General features: G+C 58.8%; 1 protein-coding gene and 1 long non-coding RNA gene across 2 annotated transcripts in view; one reads left to right on the top strand and one right to left on the bottom strand.

The window, feature by feature from the left end:
• Positions 1–352, bottom strand: part of LOC115304474 — a 12933-nt gene extending 12581 nt beyond the window's left edge. The window contains exon 1 of the long non-coding RNA XR_003914455.1: positions 239–352. This is a non-coding gene — a long non-coding RNA (uncharacterized LOC115304474). The remainder of the gene's footprint in view (positions 1–238) is intronic.
• Positions 353–11419: 11067 nt separating this feature from the next.
• On the top strand, positions 11420–24412 carry SYNGR1 (synaptogyrin 1). Its single transcript, XM_029955410.1, has 6 exons — positions 11420–11528; positions 12950–13002; positions 14087–14131; positions 14790–15027; positions 16309–16454; positions 20564–24412. The coding sequence occupies exons 1-6, from the start codon at positions 11420–11422 to the stop codon at positions 20783–20785; spliced, it is 813 nt and encodes a 270-aa protein (XP_029811270.1). The 3' UTR covers positions 20786–24412.
• Positions 24413–24448: the final 36 nt, after the last annotated feature.

Genomic DNA, 24448 nt, shown 5'->3' with positions numbered 1-24448 from the left:
GGCGGGGGGGGGGGGGCTCCCGCTGCCGTAGCCTTGATTCCCGGCGCCCCTATTCGCGTACAGCCCCCTATTCGCCGTGACCTCCAGGCCGCGGCTATGTAGCTCGCGGCTCGGGTTGTGCGCGGCCGCCCGGGCGGATCAGCGGCCGTGGGGACGAAGCCCGGGTTTCAGGTGGCCGTTTTGAGGGGGGGGGTGGATCAGGGCGTGGATCATCTCACAGGGTGCATGCCGCGCCTACCATGGACGTTCCAGGAGGACAGGGCCGGAAACCGGTTTTCTGCCTTAGCCAGGAAGGTGTGGAGCGATGCGTTGGGAGCCGATACCTGGCTCGCAGGGGAACTGCCTCTCCTTTGCTGCGTGACCTTGGGCTGGGAACCACCCAAGAAATGTTAATGGGAAATGAGAAGTTACATTCCGACGTGGGGAGACGCAACTCCTCTCTTGTGCCTCAGTTTCCCGATTTGTAGAGAAGTGGGAGGAGCCACCGTGGGCTCTGATATTTCCTGAATCCGTGACAACACCCCCCCTCCACACACACGCAAGTACACCTGGATGCTTGGGGGGTGGGGGGATTAGGGGAGATCAGAGGGACTTGCTCTGGATCTCCAGCCTGGTGAGGGTCAGAATTCTCCAGCTGCGGGGGTTCCCTGCCCCGACCTGGAGTTGTTGGGGAGGACGATGGGACAGAGACAGTGAGCACAGAGGGAGGAGTTCATGTGGTCTGGGAAAGGAGGCCTGCTTCCCGGGGCCGCCTAGGTTTTGCTGGCCATTGCCCAGACACCCTTACTTGAGTGGCCTGGGGCAATGCCTGCGGGCCGACACCAGAAGGGCAGGGTCACTGTCAGCAACCCCAAGGGCTACCCCTGAGGTCAGCCATGGCCTCGGGGTGCTCAAGCTCCCTCAATTCCTGGGTTTTCTGGGCAGTGTGAGGGTCTGATGGGTGGGACAGCTTGGATGTTTATCTCCAGCCTCCTAGAGAGAAAGGAAGCCAACTCTCATTTGTCTAAAAACGTTAAAACCTCCTCCTGGTGCCCCAAGAAGTGGGGCCATATGTAAACCCCTTTCTTCTCAAATGTCCACCAGATGGGAAGCTCTTTGAGGGCAGGGAAGACCCAGGGACAGCATGGGGCTGGCAGTGGGCCTGGCCCCCTGGGCACAGCCGGAAAGGTTTCTGGTGCCGAATTCATTCATCGGTGCCAGTCTCCAGCTGCCCACAGGCCCCAGCTGGCCCTTGGCAGAGACGGAGCTCTGGTGGCACCTGCCTGATCAGGTGGGCCAGCTGTATGCCCTGCTCCCCTTTGCCAGCCCCTGGGGCACTGAGCTGGGAGGGTGAGGCCACAGGCTTTGGGAGGGCTGTGAGCGGTTTGCTGGCTTGGGTCACTTCTGCCTGTGATGGCTTCATTTAGCAAAGCCTCACTGAGTCTGCTGGGCCCCTAGGGGAGGCGGCATGACTCAGATGCAGCCTTTTAGTGCCCAGGGAATTCCTAGTTCTATTGGGAAGGGAGCCGGGTACTCCTCCAACCCCCCGCAGAGGCCATGCGAGCCAGTAGAGGGGTCTCCCTGCTGTGGGAATCAAGAGAGGCTTCGTGGAGAAGGTGATACCACATCAGGCCTTGAAGGATGAGCAGGGCTTACATATGTGCACATCGGGGTGCAGGGAGACATTCTGAACAGGAGGAAGGAAATGTAACTAATGGAGTTCCCATTGTGTGTCAGGTGCACACACAGTTACCCGGCTAGTTTCCGGATGGTCTGCATCATTTGAGGAAACTGAGGCTCAAAGAGTCCCATGGTTGCTGAGCATGTAAGTGGCAAAGGATTCGAACCCAAATCTTGGAGTCTCCACAGCACACTGATTGCTTTTCCTGGAGCTGGAAGAGGTCAGAATCCTGGATTTCAGGATTGGAAAGGATCCAGGTCATCTGGGCAGCCACCATCTAATGCCCAACCCCCCCCCCCCCCCGCCCCCTAGCTCTGTGTGCAGGCAGCAGGCTGAGCGACCCCTTCCAAAGGTTATATGATATTTTTTTTAATCACAAAAATTAGTCCCTGCTGACTTTTGGAAAATAAAATATCACTTGTGATGGTCATGCAACAATATAAATGTAGTGTAGCCCCTGGGTGGCTCCATCAGCTAAGCGTCTGACCAACTCAGGTCATGATCTCGCAGCTCACAAATTCGAGTTCACACAAATTCCAGTTCACAAGTTTGAGCCCCGCGTCGGGCTCTGTGCTGACATCTCAGAGCCTGGAGCCTGCTTCAGATTCTGTGTCTCCCTCTCTCTCTGCCCCTCCCCTGGTCACACTGTCTGTCTGTCTGTCTCTATCAAAAATAAATAAAAACATTAAACATTAAAAAAATAAATGCACTATACTTAATACCATTGAACTGTACACTTAAAATGATTAAGATGGTACTTTTTTAATAAAAATTTTTAATGTTTATTTTTGAGAGAGAGACAGACAGAACATGAGCAGGGGAGGGTCAGAGAGAGGGAGACCCAGAATCCGAGTCAGGCTCCAGCCTCTGAGGTAGCTGTCAGCACAGAGCCTGATGCGGGGCTCGAACCCATGAACCCTGAGATCATGACCTGAGTCGAAGTCGAATGCTTAACCGACTGAGCCACCCAGGCGCCCCAAGATGGTACACTTTACGTTGTATTTTACCACCATAAAAACAATGGCAGGGGAGAGAGGAGAAAAACAGCAGTTGGGGCAAAAACCATATGTGGTCTCATCCACTTATGGAGGATCGATGTTTCCTTCCAACGTTTCCAAAGCATGTGGTGCTCTGAAATGCTTTAACACGTTGACGAGCATGCAGAAGGTGCAGCTGGCGACCTGTCCTTCGCCCTGGTGTCCCCTTGGCATCATGGGACCTGGGAGGCATCAGGCTCGGCCTTCAAACTAATGAGGCCGGAGCTCCAGGGCTAGGGTGACCGGTTCATCTTGGTTTGCTGGAACTTTCCCAGCTTCAGCACCGGAAGTTATATGTCTGGGAGGCCCATCGGTCCCACACAAACTCACGACTGATCACTGTGGCCAGGACAACTCCTGTGCCACATAGACCCCTTCTACCGTCCTGGAGAGGCCTCGAAACCTGTGCGCTGGGCTTGCGGTGTTATCGAATCTAACAGATCTTTTTCTGCAAGAGGGACCCCCAACCTGTGTAAGCTTCAGGGCCTCTCCAAACCTGCATCTACCCTGGAGCCCGAGTCGCTGGGGTAGAAGCAGGCCCCCCAACACCACCTTTTTGTCCTTTGATGGAGGCTTCCTCACCCCTCTCCGCCCCCTCCTCCCCTCGCTGGCCCCCAGACCTGGTAAGGTGATTACCCCCAGCAGGAATCGAGGGCTTTGGTTAAGGCAGGGAGGGAGCCTGTGAGCTCAGCGGATTGATCCTGGACCTTTCCAGCCTCGGGATGGCTGAGCTGGCACAGCATCAAGGGCAGGCTGAGCACCACCTCCCACCCCTGCTGGAAATGGGAGACGGAGCTGTGCCAGCTGGGAGCCAGGAGAAGGCGCCCCCAGATCCCAGCTGTGCCAACCCCTGTGCCTCGGTCTCCCCACCTGAGTGAGGAGGCTGAGCTGGGTCCCAGGTGCTCCAGGGCCGTAGCCCGTCTGTGACGCCTTTCTTTATCCCTGGAGCCAGGTCGCAAAGCCAAGCTCCGATTGGGAGCAAACTGACTTGCCGTAAAAGCCCACCTTCTCTGTGGGATCCTCCGGCTTCTTTTAGAGGGTCCAACTGGCCTGCGGGGACGGGTATCGGTGCTGGTAGAGGAGAAGGTTGTTGGTGTTTAATGTTCAGTTTGGGCAAAACAAATGATAAAATTTCTGAAAGGGTTACGTTCTCAGGGTTGATTTTTTTAAATGGTTTATTTTTGAGAGAGAGTATGAGCAGGGGAGGGTCAGAGAGAGAGGGAGACACAGAATCTGAAGACAGGTTCCAGGCTCTGAGCTAGCTGTCAGCACAGAACCTGATGCAGGGCTTGAACCCATGAACCGTGAGATCATGACCTGAGCCAAAACTGGACGCTCAGCCAACTGAGCCACCCAGGTGCCCCATTCCACACATGTCAAGTCTCTGTGCAGGACCAGCCTGTGTGCCCCACCAAGATGCTGTCTGTCCAGTGACAAGCACTGTTGGGGAGGCTTGAGATGCTACAAGAAGAAAATCCAATAGGCAGTAGCTCCCTCTGCCAGGGAAGCACTGAGGGCTTCCAGGGGGAGGCAGCTTCTGAGTTGGTTCTGATAAGGAAGAGGGAAGGGGCATTCCAGGTAGAGGGAACAGCGTATGCACCTATCTGGAGGCATGAGGTCTGAGTGGGCTTTGGAAGTAAATGATGGTGAGCTCGTGGGGTCCTGGGTGAGCGAAGGAGTGACGTCACACTCTGAAGGTGTCGAGAGTGGCGGCCGGGGGGCGGCTCAGAGAAGGTCTTGGGTGGCAGAAGATGCACACTCCAGGCTTCATCCGAGGGCTGTGGGCAGCCAGCGAGAGGGGTTGGAAACACAGAAGAGCTCCCTGTGGCTGCCACGGGGAAGCGTGACTTGAGAGGGTGCTGGGGACAGATGTCCATGGAGGCAGGGGATGCGTGGCCTTCCCGGCCTGTCCTCTCCCAGCCCCGGGCACGGGCCTGTCCTGGACTCGGAGGGGAGCTACGTCCACGGCGGTGGATGGCGGGCTCCTTCGAGGGCTAACAGTCTCGGGATCTCCTTCTCTCTTCATCTGCCTGTGGCTGACCTCTTAGGTCTGGGAGACAGTCGGCAGCCGGGACGTCTTCAGGAGACACTTTGCGACCCCCTCTGACCCTGACTGCTGGTGGGACTGGAGCAAGATGCCATGTGCTCTGGGCCTCAGTGTCCCCATCTGTCCAATGGGAAATGGGTAGTCAGATTGGGCTGGTTCCCAACCTTTCCAACCTGAGGAACCCCACTCTTGCCCCTAGTGGACTCCAGGTCGGGGACTCATGGACTGGCCAGTCTTTAAAGAAGTGTATCAAGAACCGCACTCCCCACAGTGCTTTTGGGGGGGACCCGCAGCGCGGGGGCCTGGGCCCCAGGTCCACATATGTGAGCAGGGTGTCAGCGGCTCCTGGCACGGCAGCTCACGGCCCTGTGTTTCTGGAGGATGCACCCCTTCCAGGGATGGAATTATGCTCAGCACCCATCTGCGGGAGGGGTGCAGGGGACCAGGGGAAGGGGTGGCTGTTTGGCTGGGACAGCCCCAGGCTGCCAGGCCCAGGGTGCTCAGAACACAGTCATCCAGGAACCCCAACAAGCCGGGGCTCTCAACTCACGGCGAGAGGACAGGACCTATGTGTCCGGGTCCCCGGCCCCGCTTCAAGCGTCCCTGATTGCACATTGCGTTGTAACCCGGCCTCCCCCTTGGAAGCCCTCTTAAGGGGGCTCTTCCTTCCCTCATACCCTCCCTCTGCTGAGCCCAGAGGTGGGACAGGGTCCTTCTGGCTCCTAAGGCTGCTTCCAGATCATTCTTGCTCAGTGACGACTCGTGCCAGCACGGGATCCCCTCATCTTTGGCTCCCTCCAGGCCCCTCCCCTACTCCTTGAAGCTGCCGGAGGTGCCTCCACCCTACCACCCTCTCTCTAGCGCTGCTGCCGCCTTCATTCCTGGGGTCGCCGCTGCTCACAGTCCTCTCCCCGCGCACCTTAGTCCCTCTCGCCAGGTGCGCCCTAGGCCTGGCCGTCTTTCCCGCAGCCACATGCTCTCAGGTGGCCGCTTCGTCCCCTCTCCTGCCTGTCCTCCTCTCGCCTCCTGATCCCAGCGTCCCTGGGCCTGGAACCTCTGAGCTGTTGACCCTCAGGCTGTGTGCCGCCCCCAGCCTGTCCTCGCTGGCCCCTCCAGGTGGGCTCCCCTGTGGTCTTACCCACAGCCTCCTGCGTGGGCACTCACCCTCAGCCTCCTCGTGCCTGTGCCTCCCCAGGCTCTCTCCGATTCCGTGGCCCAGACCAGCCTCGCTGCCCACTAGCTCTGCACACCCCTCCCCCTGCCTCTTCCCCATCCTCCGCGTAGCCCTCTCCACTCGGGCTCTTTCCCTCCAGCTTCCGAATGTGCCTTATTTCTGTCGCTCAGCGAAGTTTCTCCCTCGCTCAGGCTTTCTCCCCCACCGCTCTGCCATCTGCAACCTTCTCATTGCCAAACCCATGGTTGCTTGGCATTGACGGCTCTCTCAGCCGAGCCTGGCCGGCAGGGAGAGATTTCTCCATCCTCCCCTTGGAGCCGACAGCCGCGGGACGCAGACACTGTCATCTCCTATGTAACGCACACACTGAGCGTGTGCTGGGTGCCCGCTCCTTGCCGAGGACTCACAGTCCAGTGGAGGGAAACGTGGTGGCAAAACCAGTAAAAATGCAGCGGTGAGCGCACGACCAGAGGAGACGCTTGCCCAGGTCAGGGATGGGGACATGACAGTATAGTTATGAGAGGGATGGCGTCAGCCAGGCGGAGAAGGCAGAAGGAGTTCCAGGCAGAGGGGACATCATGGTAAAGGCCAAGAGGTACAGCAGAACAGTGAAGAGGGTGCCACCCCACAGTGTAAGCTCTGGGGGTGCAGACACTGCGTCTGTGACATCACTGTTGTATCCCTAGTGCTGGATAATGTGTCGCATCTCGTAAGGGCCCCACGTGTGGGTAAATGAGGTGGCGGGCTGCACTGCTCTGCCTTCCTCTTTTCACCCACCGCCCCTATTCAGGGTCTCCCACCTAGCCTTCAAGGCCCAACTCAGAAGTCTCCTCCTCCTGGAAGCCTTCTAGGATTTCCACCCGCCCCCCTCCCTCGCAGCTTGCTGTCTCCTCCCTGCTTCCTTTGTGCTCTCTGTGAACGGCACGCGTATAGAAGGGCGTATAGAAGGCGTTTCCCCTCTTTGTGTCTTCTCTAGAAAGTGAGGCAGGGCCTGGGACCCGATTCTCTCTCCGAAGACCTAGGGCCTCGCAGAGGGAAAGAAAGAAACAGTGAATGACATCCGTCATGTAGGAGGTGGCAGGGTAGAAGCGGGCGTCGAGCTGAGCCAGAGCACTCACACCTGGGTGATTGTCCCTGCCCTTGCGATCAGCTGAGAGGCTGCACAGAGCCTTGGGTTCCCTGCCTGCAAAATGGGAGAGCAGTGCTTCCTGCCGTGCGGGCCACTGGGGATAAGCGAGGCCCCGCCTAGGAAGGGCCCAGGCAGTGTGGGGCTGGGATTCATAGCCCTGTTCCAGGAGTGACACTGTTCCCCTCCCTCCCTCAGAAAGTTCAGAGGTGGCGGGGCCAGGTGAGGAGAGACCTGAGCTGTAGAGCATGGGGTGAGGTCTCTGGATACTTGGGCCACCAAGCGGCAGCCCTGGGCCAGGCAAATGGCTTGTTTCCCTCTTTCTAACAAGGTGCCCTGCCCCCTTGTGGTTACAGAGCCACAGGAGGGTGAAGACGGGGACAGTGTGGAGAGAAGGGGGAGCCTTCAGACCCACCAGCTGAGTCTCAGTAGCTTGGGGCCGGGGGTCTGCTTGCCCAGGCCCCTGCCCAGCACGGCCCCTCCCCACCCCCACCGCTGCCAACTCCAGGGACAGCTTGCAGGAAGATTATGGCCTAATCTCTTGCAGGTTACACCCAAGGCCTCAGAATGGGCTGCCGGGGCAGGGGAGGGGAGAAGGGAGCCTCCCCAGCCCTGACCCCACCTCAGCCCTGCGGCTCCGCACGAGCCTCTTCAGGAAGCAGGGTGGCTTGCCTGATGCCCATCATGTGCCCCTGCGTTGGCTTCAGCCATTTTCCTCATATGACCCCGTGGGAGGCAGGGCCCCGTTCCCATGAAGGGGGGCCCTTGGCAGTCTGACTCATCCCTCAAAAGCACGGCTCCTTTGCTCACTCGGCCTTTCCCTGGGGCCCCGGGGGCAAGATCAAGGACTTTGGTAGGAACACTGATGTGACGGCAGGTTCAGCTTGAGGTGAGGGAGAGGACTCAGCAGCCCCCCTTTTTAGGGAGTGAGCTCCCCATGGTCAGAAGTGTGCAAGCAGAGGCCCAAACCAGGGATGCCGATTCCCGTGCTTCCTGTAACTCTGCACATCTCAGGCTGGCTGTTCGCTCCCCTCAAAGCCTTTCCTGACCCTCCCTCTGGTCTGAGGGGGGAGATGTTCCCCCAAAAGGGACATTTGTGTATAATGATGTAACCAAGGAAATAGACTGGTTTATCCAGGCTTCTCTGAGCGGCTGTCTTCTCTGAGATTCGTATGTTGAGAAGGAACCAGCAGGAGCTGGCCTGGAAGATCTGGGGAGCCCTGGGTATTCTAGGCAGTGGGAGAAGCCAAGTGCAAAGGCTCTGAGGCAGGAATGAGCTTGGGAGGGAGCTAGAGGAGAGTGGGAGAAAGGAGTCCGAGAGGAAGGCTGGGCAGGGTATCCATCATGGAGCTGGAGGTGGGTAGATGGAGCAGGGGATGACGTGTTTAAAAGGAACTTTCCAGGGGCGCCTGGGAGGCTTCACCGGTTAAGCATCTGGCTTCGGCTCAGGTCATGATCTCATGGTTTGTGAGTTCGAGCTCTGTGCTGACCGCTCAGAACCTGGAGCCTGCTTCAGATCCTGTGTGTCTCTCTCTGCCCCTACCCCGCTCCTCCTCTCTCTTTCTCTGTCTCAAAAATGAATGAAAACATTAGAAAATATTGTGAGGGGCCTTTCCAGCCGCTGTGAAGGGGATGGTGCAAAGGCAGGAGTGGACACAGGGCCGGGGAAGCTGCGGTCACTGCCTGGCAAGAGGTGGTCGTGGCCTGGGCCACCGTAGGGGCCAGGGGGTCCTTTGAATGACTTGGTGCAGGATGAAGCAGTAGGCCTGGCACAGTAGGATGGCATTTGAGGGTGAGCCTGGCGTGAGGCCCAAGCTCCTGGGTGGGAGCCAGTGTGCAGAGGGATGAGGGGCACTGGAAGTCCCTGGAGGCTGGAGAGGTTGGACATGAGACCAGTGGCCCAAGTAGAGGGACCTCGGAGCCCACCTAGGAGGCAGGAGAGGAGGCTGTCGTGGGTCAGACAGTGGTACAGCCTGGAGGTGGGCGGAGCGCTGGGGAGCAGGTCAGCTGGCTGCCTGCAGGGAGCCGTGGGGGCGGGAGCATGCCCCAGTAGAGGGTGAGACTGGGGGTGCCCCTCTGAGCTGGCAGGACTCCCGGGCTCCCTTCGCTACAGCTTATCAGGGGGGAAACCTAGCGTGTGCCCAAAGATGGTCAAAGCCAAACTCTGGGGCATTCCCGGCAAAGAGCAGCGACCTCTGTCCCTCTCGCTGGTTTGGCCCAGCTCTCCCTGGAGCAGGGCAGCCTAATGTCCGGCAGTGGCCTGGGCACGGCCTGCCAGCCCCGTGTGCAGATGTGGAGTAAAGAAGGCCTGGCCCCTCCTGCACTGGGGGGTGGTGACACGGCCCGGGACAGCAGGTGTCCCTCCTGGGACTCATGCTCATCCTAGAGCTTGGGACCTGGACGTCACTCCTGGGGAGGCAGCTGAAGACAGGGATTTGAGTTACCTTCTGGAGTGGGGCTGGAGGTGGGCAGGTCTGGGCTGGAGCCTGGCACCCTGCTTAGCTCCTCTGGGCCAGCCAGAACCCAGGCCCCTCTGGGCCTCAGCCTTCCTCTCCGTGAAATGGGCCAAGTGAGCATGATTTATGGGGATGTTTTTACATTTATTTTTTCCTTAGAGGTTCTGGTGAGGACTAACGGAGGTGACTTCTGTCAGGCACTCCCAATGGACACAGGGCCACTGCAGAGACCGTGGGTTAGCTCAGAGTCTCTCGGGAGAGACAGACTCATAAATGAGTCCCAAGCAGGATGTGCAGAGTCAGGGTGGGGAAGTGACTGGGAAGGAGGGTGTCCCTGCTAGGGAACTGCCAGCTACCAGTCGGGTTTTGAAGGGTGAGAAGGAGTTTGATCCTATATAAAAGATGAAAAAGGTGGGGAAGGGCATTCTAGGAGGCAGGAACAGCGGGTGCAGTTACCAGACAGCCTGCAGCTGTGCCAACCTGGCATCTGGGCTGGCTGAGCGGGGCAGGGGCAGGGTCTGGCACTCCTGGGGTCTCCACTTCTGTGTCTCTGAATCCAGCGCCCTAAGATCCTGAAATGCTGAGATTCTGAGACACCTTCCGATGTGTTTTTCTGAGTTTGACAGAGCCCCGCTCTGACTGCCATCTGGAATCCTTTTTTTTTTTCCATCCATTTTTAAAAAGACTCAGGATTGGATTATAAGGATGGTGAAAAATCGGCCTTGGCCCATTTACATTGGTGCCTTTTATTTTCTCCCCTCTCCCATAGCATTTGCTATAGTTCGAGGAAAAGGGATTGTTTCTCTCGTGTCTTCCAGTGACCAGCGGCCTCTGTGGGCCCTCCCCCGAGGCCATCCTGTGCTGTCACCAGGCCCTGGCTCTGCCGCCACAGACCTGTCTCCCCCCGCCCCCTCCACCCCCCAGCAGATCCGCTTGTTAGGAAGAGTTTGGCCACAGCAGTGTAGAATTTCATTCTGGTTTAATTTCCGGTTCCCTGGTGGCAGCTCCGCGCGCTTCCTGCTGCTCCTCCGGCCTTAGCAAGTCACCCTGGCGGCTGCCTGACCTGGCTTTGGTCTCAGACAGACTTGGGCTTGAGTCTGTATCCACCCCAGCCGGCAGGTCCCCGCACACAGCCGGAAGATGAAAACAAGGACGTGGACCACGTAGAGTTAGCAGCATGTATTTAGGCACCTCGTGGGTCCTGAGGGAGCCCCCCTTCCTCCCACCCTTCGGGATGTGAGCTCGAGGCCCCTCCATGTTCTTGGGGGCTCCCTCCCACGTAGGTGGAGAGACAGCCGCTAAATGGAGTCGTTAACCCCGGGCTGACAGGGTCCTGGGGGGAGTTACGGGACCACAGGGACTAGTTGTGTAGCCTTGGCAACGCTTCCTTCTGTAGACTCTCAGGCCATGTCTGGGTGTGTCCCCTGCTCTAGCCCTGCTGGCACACCTGTTCCCAGGGGCCATTGAGCCCCGCCCTCTGCGCCCTGCCCTTTGCTCTCCCCCTCATCCCCACCGCAGACCTGTCAGCAGATCCTGGTGGCCGTACCTTCCGCACACAGCACTTACCGACTGCACCCCGTCGCCCCTGCCGCCGCTCCCTGCACCAGCCCAGCCCACCCCCCACCCCCCGTGCCACTTTGCCCCCAGTGGGTCTCCCTGCTTTCACCTTGGCCTTACACTCTTCTCTCTGTCCCGAGTCAGGTCAAGTTCAATCAAGCATGAAGTGGCTTCTGAGCCTACCTGCCCTTCAAGGCTGTGCAGGCCGGGCTCTGCCTGCCTCGGCAGCTTGCCCCGTTGCCATGGGGCTTACCCTGTGTGGCTAGAAACCACTTTCAGAGAAGAAACCGTGCAAAGGGCCAGGGGCGTGGGAAGGTGGGGAGCAGGAACTGGCGGCAGTGGTGGGAGGTGAGGTCCAGGAGATGGGCGAGCGGCACACGGCAGGTCTGGACCACCAGCCCTGGAAGCTTGGATGTCCTGAAGGCAGCAGGGGCACTGTTTCAGGGACCTTCATACTGCGGGGCAGGGATGGTGAGCTGCAGGTCCCGCCACCCCCTGTGACTCCTCTCGGGGTCCCACCCACCTGGCCTTACCCCCCCCACCCCACTCTCACCCACTCCCCGCCACATGCACCTCCAGCCAGGCTCTTCTCCCACCTTCGGCCTTTGCCCTTTCTGTTCTGCCTGAAACACGCTTCCCCCCTCTCGGCAAGGCTGGCTTCTCAGCCCAGCGCAAAATCCCTGCCTCGGGCTCCCTTCCCTGACCACCGCGGCCTCCCTCCCACACGGCCACCATTGCTTTGTTATCTTCCGCTTGTTTCGTGTCACTCTGGTGTTTTGGGGCACCGACTCCACGTGTCATGCAGGTCCCCATGGACGTGACCTCATCCATTCTTCACAACACGCCAGTGTGCCAGGGGCTGTGGTGGCCGGGCTTTCCAGATGAGGGGACCGAGGCTCTGAGAAGTCACTTGCCCACGGTGACTTTGACCCGTGAAGGATGCCTAACCACGGAGGACGCAGTCCGCTGGGATGGACGGGAGGCCCGGAGCGGGCACGGAGCTCCTCTGTCTGTGCTGCCCAGGGGCCCCGCCGGCTCCTAGGAGGGTGTTTTGATCGTGTTCCTCCCCCTCCTGGGGACACACTGTCTCCAGCACGTGCCTTCTCCTGGCCTCCTCAGGGACTCCCTGCTTCTCTCCCCCAGGAGGGCCCTGTCTTAATGGTTCCTCCTCTGTGGTTTCCAAAGCCCCAACGTCCGGCTGCCTGCTTCCCCTTCCAACCCCTCCTGCCCCCTTCCTTCGGAAGGGGACCTACCCTTGTTCCCACCCCTGGCGGAGCATGTCTGCTCCAGAAGGCCTTCCTGGTGCTCTGCCTTCTCTCCTTGCACCTGTGGAGAAGGGAGTTAACCCTTGCTCAGCCCCGCTGTGCACTGCTCTGCTTAGGGCCCGTGCATGTAACTCTCGGGAGCCCCGGACAGAAGGTTACGTTTTGCTGAGGACCAATCTGAGGCTCAGAGGTTAAATCGTTTGCCTGAGGCCACACAGCATAAGCAGCAAGCCTGGGATTTGACTTCAGCCACCCTGTGTGACCCCTTGAGGTCTGGAGTGCCCCCTTTGATCAAGGAACTTTTCCATTCTGCTGGATTGGGGATGTGGGGTGACATCAGATTCCCAACCTGGCAGTTTCTTGGTAGGAACCTTGTGGATTTGTCTTGGCGCACAGGTCCACGGGGGCCGTGTGAATGGCAATCCCGGTGTTGTGTTGTGCGTAACCCAAGCAGCTGGCCATGAGGGAGCCTGGCTTCTCTCTCCCGTGCCTGTCTTGCGTGTCGAGACTGTGTCAGTAGCCCAGGAGTCCCTTAGACAATTGCTGTGAAGTCATGACTTCCTGCCTCTCCCCTCCTGTGCCCCTGAGCGACAGACCTGGCACTCCGCCACACTCCTGGCCCCTCAGGTGTCTGGAAAGACTACACCTCCATCAGGGCCCACCACCTGAGGCTGAGTCAGGTGAGCCAGAGCACAGGGCTGGGAATCAGGACACTTGGGTTCAAGTTCAGCCTGGACTGCTGACAACAGCGCCACCTACACTTTCTGTGCCTCTGTTTCCCCGACGCCGCTAAGTGGGAGCAGCACCAGGTGCCCTGTGTACTCCATGGGGCGATTGCGAAGATGGAGAACGGAGAGCCGGCACACCTGCCTGGGTCTGGACCATGGCTGTGTGCATATTTGCAAATTTGGTTGGGTAATCTGGGCCCACAGGCACTGTGGCCCGCCTCTGCGCCCTTGGCTGAGCCAGGAACAGCCCCTGATCTTTTCTCTGATTGCAGAAAAAATCACATACCATACAATTAACCACGTTTTAAATTTTTTTTTAATGTTTATTTTTGAGAGAGAGAGAGACACAAAGTGTGAGTGGGGGAGGGGCAGAGAGAGAGGGAGACCCACAATCTGATGCAGGCTCCGGGGTCTGAGCGGTCAGCACAGAGCCAGACACGGGGCTCAAACCCAGGAACTGTGAGCTCATGACCTGAACCAAGTCAGATGTTTAACCGGCTGAGCCACCCAGGCGCCCCCACAATTAACCATTTTAAAGTGCACGTTTCAGTGGCATTGATGTTGTGCAACTGTGTCACCTCAGTCTAGTTTCAGAGTTTTTCATCATCCATAAAAACGCTCGGTACTTATGAAGTAATCGCTCCCCATTCTCCCCTCCCCCAGCCCTGGGCACCTCTAATCTGCTTCTCGTCCCTGTTTTGCCTGTTAGGGGCTTTTGTCCTTAACATTGACTTTTGTGCTTGGCTTCTTTCACCTCTATTTTCACTCTTTTAAGGCTCATCCAGCTGTAGCACGTGTCAGAACTGGGTTTTTTTTTGTTTGTTTGTTTATGGCTGAAAACCCATAAACAAACCACACGGGCCCCTCCAGAGGGCAGCTCAAACCTACGCAGCGGTTTCCGTTGGAGGGAGCAAGTAAGAAGCCACAAGAGAGGGCGAGCAAGATGGAAGCCAGCATCTTTGTGGTCTTGTGAGATGGTATCCATCACTTCCTGCAAGGTTCCGATGATGAGTCACAAGGCCCAGCCCCCACTCAGGGGGGAGGGGGGAAGGAGGTTGTACAAGGGAGTGAATGCCAGGAGGTGCGGTCGTGTTGGCCCCAGAGGGTTGTTGGGGGACTAAGTAGGGGACCACGTGTGCCGCACTTGGGGTAGTGCCGGTGGCCCTGTAACTGGCAGGATCGCAACTCCTGTTACTTTCTGATTCACCCCTCCTTCCACTTGCCAGGGTCTGGGCAATGAGGAAGTGGGGGACCAAGGACAGGACCCGAGGCTCAACAGAGGGGTGGGGGGCACCAGACAGGCATGTGCCAGCGTCCGGAGGAGTCAGCCTAGAGGGCCTGGGGGTGGGGGCTCAGCAGGTTCATCTCGATTCTGGGAGGCCGGGTCCAGTTCTAGAGGAATCTTGGTGTCAGGGCCCAGGAAGACCTCCCAGCACCTGGCTGGTGGGTTGGTAGGGTCAAATCTGTGGTCAGAGGGACTCGTACTGCCTAAGGCTGAGGAAGAAAGTGATTGTCCCTTCCTGCACCGCGTGACCCTAAGCAAGTGGCCCCCCTTCTGGACCTCCCCTCTGAAATGCCTGTTTAGCACTAGCCTTGCAGCTGCTGGGGGTGAAGAGGACTCACTGGGCGGGGGCAGGCCAAGGGGAGTAGTCTCCCTGTCCCCAGGCCTGGTCCTGGGCGGGGAGCTGCCCGGATCTCATGCCTGCCCGCCCCGCCCCACCCCTCCCCTCCCCCCACAGGTGTTCTCCATTGTGGTGTTCGGCTCCATTGTGAACGAGGGCTACCTCAACAACAACTCGGGGGGCGAGAAGTTCTGCATCTACAACCGCAACCCCAATGCCTGCAGCTATGGCGTGGCCGTGGGCGTGCTGGCCTTCCTCACCTGCCTGCTGTACCTGGCCCTGGACGTGTACTTCCCACAGATCAGCAGCGTGAAGGACCGCAAGAAAGCTGTCCTGTCCGACATCGGTGTCTCAGGTGAGTCCCCTGCCCCGGTGGGCACGCCCCCTCCAGCACGACAGAGCTCTAGAGGGCTGTCCTGGCCATAGGCTCTGTTAACCCTCACGCACACCTAGGAGGCAGCTGTCCCCCATAGCCCATTTTCCAGATGAGGACGCTGAGGTGCGGGCAGGCGGATAAAGGGACAGACTTGGGGTCACGTGGCTGGCAACAGGGAGTGGTGGGACCAGGGCTGGGCCTGAGGCCCTGGAGCAGGGACGGGATACAGTGTCCCTTCCCTCAGAGGCCTCTTCTGTGCCACCTCCTGTGGTGGAGAAGTAAGGCAGGACTGACGGCCTGGCACACAGTCCAGGCCCAGGGAGAGTCAGGACCTGACGTGACCTGCCGCCCTGATCCTCCAGAAACAGCCTTTGGCAGAGATGGCCCGACCTCTGTCCCCACGAGTTCTGAAGCCTGTTCACTGGGTGCTTTGGTTGGGAGCCAATGGGGTTTTGCCTGTGGTCTCCGGCTCTCTGGCTGGGCGCCCCCCCCCCCCGCCCCCATTTCTGGGCCTGGGATCCTCAGGACGAGCCTGGCTGACCGTAAGCAGGGAGACCAGTCCCTTAGACTGGAAGCATAGAGTGAAATTAATGGTTCTCAAGCTATGTTCCACGGAGCCCCAGGGTTCCCCAGCAGTGCCTGTAGGAGATGTTGGTTTCTTGCTACCCCAGCCCCTTGGCACACACACACTTTGTCTGAGCAGCTCTGGTCCTCTCTGGGTAGACCCTGGGTACCCTCCGAGGATAAGTTGCCCCCCCTTGCCCACCCTCCTCCTCCTCCTCCCTCTGCCCAGTGTTCTGGGAGACTCTAGTTGGCCAGGGGGTCGGATCAGTGCTCCTCCCAGACTGCCGCAGGGCAGACTCCGTCCCTGGGGGCAGGGGATTCAGCCGGGAAATCTGTGTACGGCTGAGATGGCAGAAACGCCCGCCTAGGCTGACTGACTTTTCTCTGTCTCTCCCTCCTTCCCTCCCTTCGCCGCCCCTGCCTCTCCCTGGCTCTGCCCCTGGCCTTGCTGTCTGCACGGCCTGCTCCTCTTTGTGGTCTCTCCCACTCTGCGTCTGACTGACCTCCGTGTTCTCGCCTCGCCTTCCCTGTGCTCCCCTCTCTGACCCCCCTGCCCCCGCCTCTCCCTTTGGGGGTGGGGGAGTGTGGGAGGCGTGCTCCTAAACCTCTCCCTGTTGCTCACTTCCCCCCACTTCCTCCCCACTCGCCCTCTCTCATGCATTGGTCCCTTCTTCCTGGCCCTGGTGGACACCCCAGCCTTCTGGGCCTTTCTCTGGTTCGTGGGTTTCTGCTTCCTGGCCAACCAGTGGCAGGTGTCCAAGCCCAAGGACAACCCGATGAATGAAGGCACAGATGCGGCACGGGCCGCCATCACCTTCTCCTTCTTCTCCATCTTCACGTGGGTGAGTACGCGGCCCAGCCAGCCCACCCCCGCCGGACTCCCAGGTGGGCGGCCTTTCAGCTCAACCAGGGACTGCATTTCACCTCCTGGAGCCCGAACGTGACCGCAGCAGGGCACGGTCTCTCCTCAACTGTCCCACGGGGCTGCTTCCTGGGAAGGAGGCTGCTGCCATCGCCAGCAAGGTCACCCAGCAATGGCAGACCCCCGCTTTGGCACAGAGCCACCTTCCAGGGGTCACAGACGCCCCTCCCAAGCCCTCTGGTAGCTGGGCCGTGGGCGTTTACTAGAACCTTTTACAGAAGGAGAGATAAGGCTTTCCAGTTCCGAGGCCAGGAAGGAGCCCAGGCCGAGGTGTCCGGAGACCTGGGCCACCCCTCGGGGCTCCTCTAGTTTTCCGGCCTGTTATCTTCCCATCTCTAATATCAAAGGTTGGGTCGGGGCAGGGGCCGGGGGGGTCACAGTCTCAGATGTTGTGTGGTAGGCAGCACGTGACAAAGTGTGAGTGGGCCAGGCGGCAGGTGCATGCCTCCAAAAGGACACCTTCGACCCCTGTTCCAAAGCAGGAATAGGGACCCACACAGGCCTGGTCTTCCCATTTTTCCAGAGAAGCCAGAAATCAATTTCTATGAGAAGCCTGATCGTTATATGTTGGCAATTTGTTCAAGTTAAAAAAAAAAAAAAACCTACCATGTGAGTCAAAGAAAGCATGTCTCTGGGTCCAGGTGGCCAAACAGCACCCAACGGCAGGCTCTGGACCCAGTGGTCTCCAGCATCCGCCAGCACAACAGCAAGGGTGGGCCCTCTTTCCCACGGGTTTCAGGTCACCTCAGTGCATTTCCTCTCTCCTCACCTCCCTCCTGCAGATATCTGGGTCACTTTGGCTCAGGCCCCCATCTCAAGGGCTCTCTTGCCCCTGCATGCAGCCTCGTCCCCTCCAGGCCTACCAGCAGCCCTGGGCCCAGCCTTCCGCAAGGAGACGCCAGGGGCCAAATAAGGCAGCCCTATCCCTTCCTGTGAAACCTGCTGCAGCCAGGCCTCCTTGTCCATCTGCCCTCCTGGGCTTGTCCCGGAGTGACTTCCTGCCCTGAATAGCCCCTCTCCCAGTACAACATTAGGAGCCAGAGTCTGGAGGGGAGCACATGTAGTTCAGGCCCCAGCACACCAGCTGTGGTCATAGCAGCCGTCTGTGTCCTCAGGGCTGGGCAGGAAGAATCAGGTGGCCTCGGAGGATCACCAGAGATGGTGCCCCGTGTATGGGAACCACACAGGCCACTCAGTTCCACGGGGAGAGGTGTAGAACAGGGAACCCTGAGATGGGGGAGGAGCTCACAGAGGAGGAAGAGGAGTGACTGGACATCAGGACTTCCAGGGGGCAGGTCCGAAAGCCTGACTGACAGGTGCCCACAGAGGCCAGCTTCCCTGCTGGCCCTTCTGCCTTTCCTGGCCCTTCCCCACTGTCCTCACCCCTGCTCTCTCCTGGCAGAGCCTGACCGCAGCCCTGGCCGTGCGGAGATTCAAGGACCTTACCTTCCAGGAGGAATACAGCACACTGTTTCCCGCCTCAGCACAGCCATAGGCGCGCCTGGCTTCCAGGGCAGGGAGTGCCCTGGACCATGCCCCGTGGCAGGCTGCGGGGGCAGTCTACGGCCTGAAATTGGCCAGGATGCCAGGGCACGCAGGGCTGGCTTGAGAAGCCAGTTAAGACTCGCCACTTACTCATTCATTGCCTCCTTTATTTTTCCAATGTCCATTCATTCAGTAAACATTTATTGAGCAGCTGTTTTGTGCCTAGTGATGAATCAGACGGGGTCCCTGGCCCCAGGAGCCCCCAGGCTGGGGAGGGGAGGACAAACAAATTGAAATCTCCCTCAAAGAGATGGTTATGGGCTATTAGAGGGTCGGAGTTGGCTCTATACGTGGGCTACTGGTGTGCTGAAGTGTGGGCACAGTGCGACCTTACAGTCCCCGTGGAGGCTGGCTGCTGGTGGGGACCTGGCCGAGGACATCAGAGGACTCTGGGTCCAGCGCTGCCCTCATAGGCTGGGTGACCCTGGGCAAACCCCTGTACCTCTCTGAGCCTCAGTTTGCTACCCAATGGACCAACCGCTCAGGGCTATTGTGTGGCTGACTCAAAGGCTGGCCCAGGGCTTGGCACAGAGATGCTCAATAAATGTAGGCTCTTGTCATTCCTCCCTTCATCCATTCCCTCCAAGAGACACCTTCCTAATCTCTTCTTTGGTGGCGATTCTCCCGTGGTGAGCTTTTGTTCTTCCAAAAGACCTTGACCTGCAGTTCTACTCAGTTTGGGGGCCTTTAGCTGCCTGGGCAGGAACCAACCATCTCCCCACTCTGCAGGAGGTGAGGGGGTATTAGAACAAACAGGCCCCCAGAGCAAAGCACAAAGAAAGTGAGCTTCCTAACGCTAGAGGCAAACAAGTGCTCACGGCTTGCTGCAGAAAGCTTCCCCGCTCTGCAGAAGCAGGGCCAGGTGGGCCACCAGGTCCCTGGGGCTCTGAGCAGAACTCTCGCCTCCCCTCTGTGCCCGAGTCCAACAGGGTCCCATGCCCCGGCCCCCGCCCCCATGCCCTTGTGCTGTGGCCTCTGGAACTGGCTGGCAAGGGAGGCCCGATCCTCTCAGCTCACCTTCTTTGGGGCTGGTCTGCCTTTCTCGGGCTCCCACACTGCTTTAAACAGCCAGGATTCAGGAAGGGCTGCCCCTCAGAGCTTTGACCAGTGACACAAATCAAAAGTCAGTGCCTACAGTCACCAGGCTTCTGGAACTTTCTAGAATAAAATGCCAAGTCCACTTCACCCCTGCCTCTCACCAGATGGCCCTTTCAGCTTCCTGATCAGTTTATTCCTTTGTTAGGGGGCTGATCAATGGGAAGGGGAGGGCCCTGGCCTCGGAAGGAGCAGGACCCCAGTGTTCAGGTCTGGGTTCCGGCATTAACTCTGCCCTGCAGTCTCCCTTAACTAAGCCTGAGTCCTCCCAGCCCAGACATGGGTATTTAGAGCATTAGCATCTTTCCATCACAGGCAGTTTACCTTCTGGAAAGATCGTTGGAGAAGGCTTTCAGTGTAAACCTAAAAACTATATTTTAAGTTCATTCCCTGGTTTGGGGTGGTGAATGTCATTGTCCTTAATAACACCGAAATAGCTTTTACTGAAAAAGAATTTCCCACCTATGTACATAGGCTTGAGACAAGTCTTTTCCAGCTAGGTCGTGGGAAGAGGACTTCATTGGTCAGATAAGGTTGGCAAATGTTGCTTTGCCACAGTTTTCCCCTTGGGGAGCCCAGTAGACGTTAGTCCAGGCTCTCTCAAGTCCTGTGGTCCCAAAACTTATTTCACTCTGTGGAACTCGGTTTCCCAAACTTGTTTGACCAAATGTTCCAGTTAAAAGTAGGTTCAGCAGCAAACGAAATTGTAAATAGCAGTGGTTTAAATGAAGTCCGAGTCTGAGAAGACAGTCTGGGATTGGCGTGGTGGCTCCAGAAGCCTTCAGTGACCCAGGCCCCTTCCGTCCCTACAATTAGCTCTTAAACCTCATGGTCCTGCGCGGCTGCAGGAGCTCCAGCTGCCACATCTGTGCTCCAGGCGTCCGCTCAAAGGGTGGGACAAAGGGCTTAGCTGATGTGCTGGCCAGAACTTAGTCACATGGTTTCACCTAGCTGCAGGAGAGACAAGGTGGCTTTTAGGGGATAGCAGCACTTTTCCAGCATGCCCAGAAACTTCTTCCCCGCTCCATGTGACACCCCTAAGAACACAGTTTGAGAAGGATGTTGTGGCCTTTGGGCCACTTAAACACTCCACCGTGGAAAATTTTTGGTGACCCCTAGTGATCTCTGGGGTTGGGAGACATGGGAAAGGTGACATGTGACTGTCCTTCTGGCTGGACGGTGCGGTTCTGGGTCTCTTAAGGGCCGGCTGCAAGTACAGACTTCCTCCCCCTCAGTCAAGCTCAGTTTCATCTTTGGTGCTTTGAAGATATTTAACCCTCTATTGCCTGCGTCCTGTGAACTAACTGCCACTAACCCGGCGTTCCTGTCTGTCTCTCCTCTAACCGTCCCCTCCCGCCTGTCCTCGTCCCCGCCGGCCCCTGTCCCCAGGCCGGCCAGGCCGTGCTGGCCTTCCAGCGGTACCAGATTGGCGCCGACTCGGCCCTCTTCTCCCAGGACTACATGGACCCCAGCCAGGACTCCAGCACGCCTTACGCCCCCTACGTAGAGCCCAGCACCGGGCCGGACCCCGCTGGCATGGGTGGCACCTACCAGCAGCCGGCCAACGCCTTTGACGCCGAGCCCCAGGGCTACCAGTCACAAGGCTACTGAGCTGCAGTGACCGCCTGCCCCTCGCCTGTCCCTGCCCCCGCCCCGGCTGCCCCAGCCCTTTCCCCCTGCCCTCTCTCAGACCTCCACCCCCACCCCGCTCCCTCCCAGGCTGCCCTGCCCAGTGCCTCAGCAGCTTCTGGGTCGTTCCACTGAAGTCCGGGGCTGCTCGGGGCGGGGCCATATGTGTGTGCGGGTCTGTCCGGCGGGGATGGGGGTGTTCAAGTTCGTTCACTGTGTCCTCGAGGGTTCGTTGAGTGCCTGCTGTGTGTCAGGTGGACGCTAGTGCAAGAGAGATGGTCCTGGAAAGAGGGAAGACGAGGGACAGAGGAGGCCTCGTTGGTACCAGAGGTGGGGGTGGGGCGAGAGAGAGAGAGCCGGATGATGCCTCCGGGGCGAGTGTGAGCTCATGCAGGACACTGGGGGCTGTCACCTGCTGAGTGACAACAGCCCTACTACGGATGTTGGAGCTGTGTCCATTTCATGGTTGAGGAAAATGAGGCCTGGAGAAGCCAAAGTCACTTGCCCAGGGTCACTCGGCAGCCAGTGAGAGAGTTGGCGCCAAGCTCAGGCCACCTGACTGCGGAGCGCCTGCTGTCCCCTGTCCTCCCTGCCCTCCCCATCCCCCAGCCTGGGGCTCCACCGCTCAGTGCTGTTGTCACACTCTAGGAGGCCCTGGGGACCTCCACCCGTGAAATACCCTGATTCTGCTGCAAGCCAGGGGCCTGTTCTGCCTGGCAGGCTGCCCCCAAGGTGGGACAGCCCTGTCTCTAGGCCCCTCTCCCCACATCCCCACATCCCCTGCTCTGGCCTCCTGTCAGGGTGGGAGGGCCCAGGGGGGCTTGCCTCACTCGCTTTTTTCCCCCCTGCACCACCCCCTGCTGTGCCTGCCCCCACTGGGAGCTCGGGTACCCTCTGTGTGGCCTGCCAAAGGACTACCCACTATCCCTGCCCAGGGCCGGGTGGACAAGAAGGCCCAGAACGGGGTGTGAGTGGCCCAAGGTCACAGCGAGTAAGTGGCGGGCCTGGGCTTTGCTGCCTGGGGTTCTTGATCCCAGCCATCCAGCAGGTGCCCCGATTCCCTGCCCTTGTGACCTCCCAGGAAACAGAACTGATCTGGGACACTGTGTCATCTTTCCCTCGTCCAGGGTTAGCCAGGGGCTCGGACTGGAATTGCCAAGGACACAGAGGGTCCTTCCACTGGCCTTCCAAAAGGCCTGATGAGAGGGCAAGGTGGGAGTCAGAGTAGAGAGAGCAGGGACTCTGGACCCAGCAAGGCCAGCCTTTGAGCTGCTGCCATGGGCCAGCCAGTCCCAGGACGAACACCGAGAGCCCCTTGGTGCATGGCGGGCCGGGGGTGGGGGTGGGGGGCATGGCCTGTAGTGGAGATGGAAGCAGGTGTCTCCAAGGGCACAAGGAGGGGTGGGGGCAGGGAGAGACTCCTGCACAGGTGGGCTCTTCACTGATCCTTGAGAGGTGGGAGGCCTTACAGGATAGAGGTGTGGGGAGACCTGGGGCCCAATGTCCACTGAGCAGGGCAAGGGGGTTGTGGCTTGGCCCCGTGCTGGACACCTCCACCAGCGGCACCCCATCCCCCCACAAGAATCCTCAAAGGCAGGTGACACTCGCTCACTGGGCCATTGACTCCATGGTTATACCAGGGACTCAGAAGGCATGCAAGCTGGCAGTCCAGAGATGGGCCCCAAACCTGCTGCCCTCCAGGGCGCCCCAGAGGGCAGTGTGCTGTGTGAGAGCTCGGGAAGGGGTGAGGCTCCTCTGGGAGGGGCCAGAGGAGGGGCAGGAGCAGCACTGCAGGGGGGGGGAGGGACAGGGAATTCCCTAAGTAGGGAAGTAGCACTCCTGTCCCCACTTAACACAAGTGGAAACAGAGGCTCAGAGTGTGAATGAGTTCGCTGTGGCTCGCAGACCTAAGGCACAGCCCTCTGCCGGGGCAGCCGTGGTGGCAGAGAAGCCCAGACGGACAGCTGAGCCACGGCTGGCTACTGCCAGCCCTGGGTTTCCACATCTGGCGGAGGCGCTCCGTCTATGGCGCCCCCGCTCCCAGTGGCCCGAGTGGGGACGGGATGAGGTTTCGGTCTCTGCCAGGCCGAGCAGTGGAACCCGTGTGCCAGACCAGGTTTATGGAACAGGTGAAAGTGTGGGTGGTTGAGGGTGTGTTTCTGGCAGAGTAAAATTCTGTGCCCGCACAGGAGGCTGTGAGAGCCCCTCCCCCTCCCCCCTCCCCGCCAAGCACCTCCCCTGCTGATGGACACTGGGAGACCCCGGAGCGCTGTCCATCCGTTCTCCCCGGGCACCAACTGGCTCCTCGTGATGCTGAGCTGGCGTGCAGGGAGCCACTTAAGTAAGCTTCATCCGACCCCGGGGTGTTCCCTGTAGACCTCCCTGCCGCCCCAGACTGGGAAGGTTGACAGGACCCCTGCCAGGAGTGAGGGCCACTGAAGCATCTCGCTTTGCATTCCTCCCTCAACCTGGGGTATAGCCCAGCTGTGATCCCCCCCGCCCCCCCCCCTCAGGCTGGCTGTTGGTAGGGGCCAGGGACAGAGGGCGGGATTCGGCTGAGACCCAGGGCTCCTGACTCTCCTGGGAGGTTGGTAGTGATGTCCTGCCACTTCCCCTGGCTGAGGACTGCCTCCCAGGCCCCCCAGAACTGTATTCCCAAACCAGGGGTGTACTCTTGCCTCCGTCTGCCTCTCCCTTGCTTCTAAGCCTTTTTGTTTATTTTTGGAGAAGCCCCCTCCCCCAGCCTGACCTTGCCAAGTTTAAGCTTCCTGCTTCCACCAAGCACAAGAGAGCGCAGGAAAGCTGGGTTCCACGTACGTTTAGAGTTGCAAGCCGCCTTAGAGGTGGTAGAGCCAGCCGGGAGGACAGTGACTTGTCCAGAGTCACACACAGAGACAGAGCTGTGGGATCTAGGTCTCTTGCCTCCGAGTTAACACTCATCCTGCACAGTCACAGTCCGTCCGTCTAGGGGTGGCTTCTGGTACCTGGGGGTGTAACCATTGCACTAATTCCCCAGGGACTGGCATCTGCTCCCTATTTCAATGTTCCCTGGTGAGTTTTGATCTTCAAAGACTTGGGTGTCCCAGGCTTCCCCCATGTAACCAAGAGCCCCCATTTGTTACCCCTTGAGTGATCCTCGACCTTGGCCCAAGACCCCTCTGATTCTCTAAGGAGCAGGAAGAGGGACCACCCTTCCTAAGAGTTTGAGGAGGACGATGGGCTGGTCCAGCCATCTCCCAGCGCCTCCCCTTGATGTGACACGCCCCCTCTCCCTCCCCTGGTGTCCACAGCCCTCATCTGGGTGTCCCGGCCCTCCTGCAGCGTAACTGCCTGTGTATATTATAAATATATATATTTTCTATATATAAGATGTATAATATAAGGCTCCACAAATATATCTCTGTGTGTGTGCGTGTGTGCAGTGAATGGCAGTCCCCATCCTGGGCTCCCACTCTGGACTCCCCCCACCACCTGGTTAGGTCTCAAGAGTGAATCCAGTGGCCCCATGGCACCCTCCTTTATGACATCTGTCCATTTGTGGTGAACCAAGTGAAGGTGGTGACTTCTGGTGACATAGTAATAAAGTGAAGACAAAAACCTACCGACGGATTGCTGCGTGTCACAGTGTTTTTGTTCTCCATGGGG

Source organism: Suricata suricatta, chromosome 10, assembly GCF_006229205.1.
Source record: "Suricata suricatta isolate VVHF042 chromosome 10, meerkat_22Aug2017_6uvM2_HiC, whole genome shotgun sequence".
NCBI lineage: Eukaryota > Metazoa > Chordata > Mammalia > Carnivora > Herpestidae > Suricata > Suricata suricatta.
The sequence above is the reverse complement of the archived record's forward strand: the minus strand, read 5'-3'. Positions and strand labels throughout refer to the sequence as shown.

Coding starts and splice junctions, on each gene's coding strand:
- SYNGR1 (XM_029955410.1), top strand. CDS start 11,420: ATGGGCGAGCGGCACACGGCAGGTCTGGACCACCAGCCCTGGAAGCTT. Junction 13,003..14,086: donor ACCACCTGAGGCTGAGTCAG/GTGAGCCAGAGC, acceptor GCCCCCACTCAG/GGGGGAGGGGGGAAGGAGGT. Junction 14,132..14,789: donor AAGGGAGTGAATGCCAGGAG/GTGCGGTCGTGT, acceptor CTCCCCCCACAG/GTGTTCTCCATTGTGGTGTT.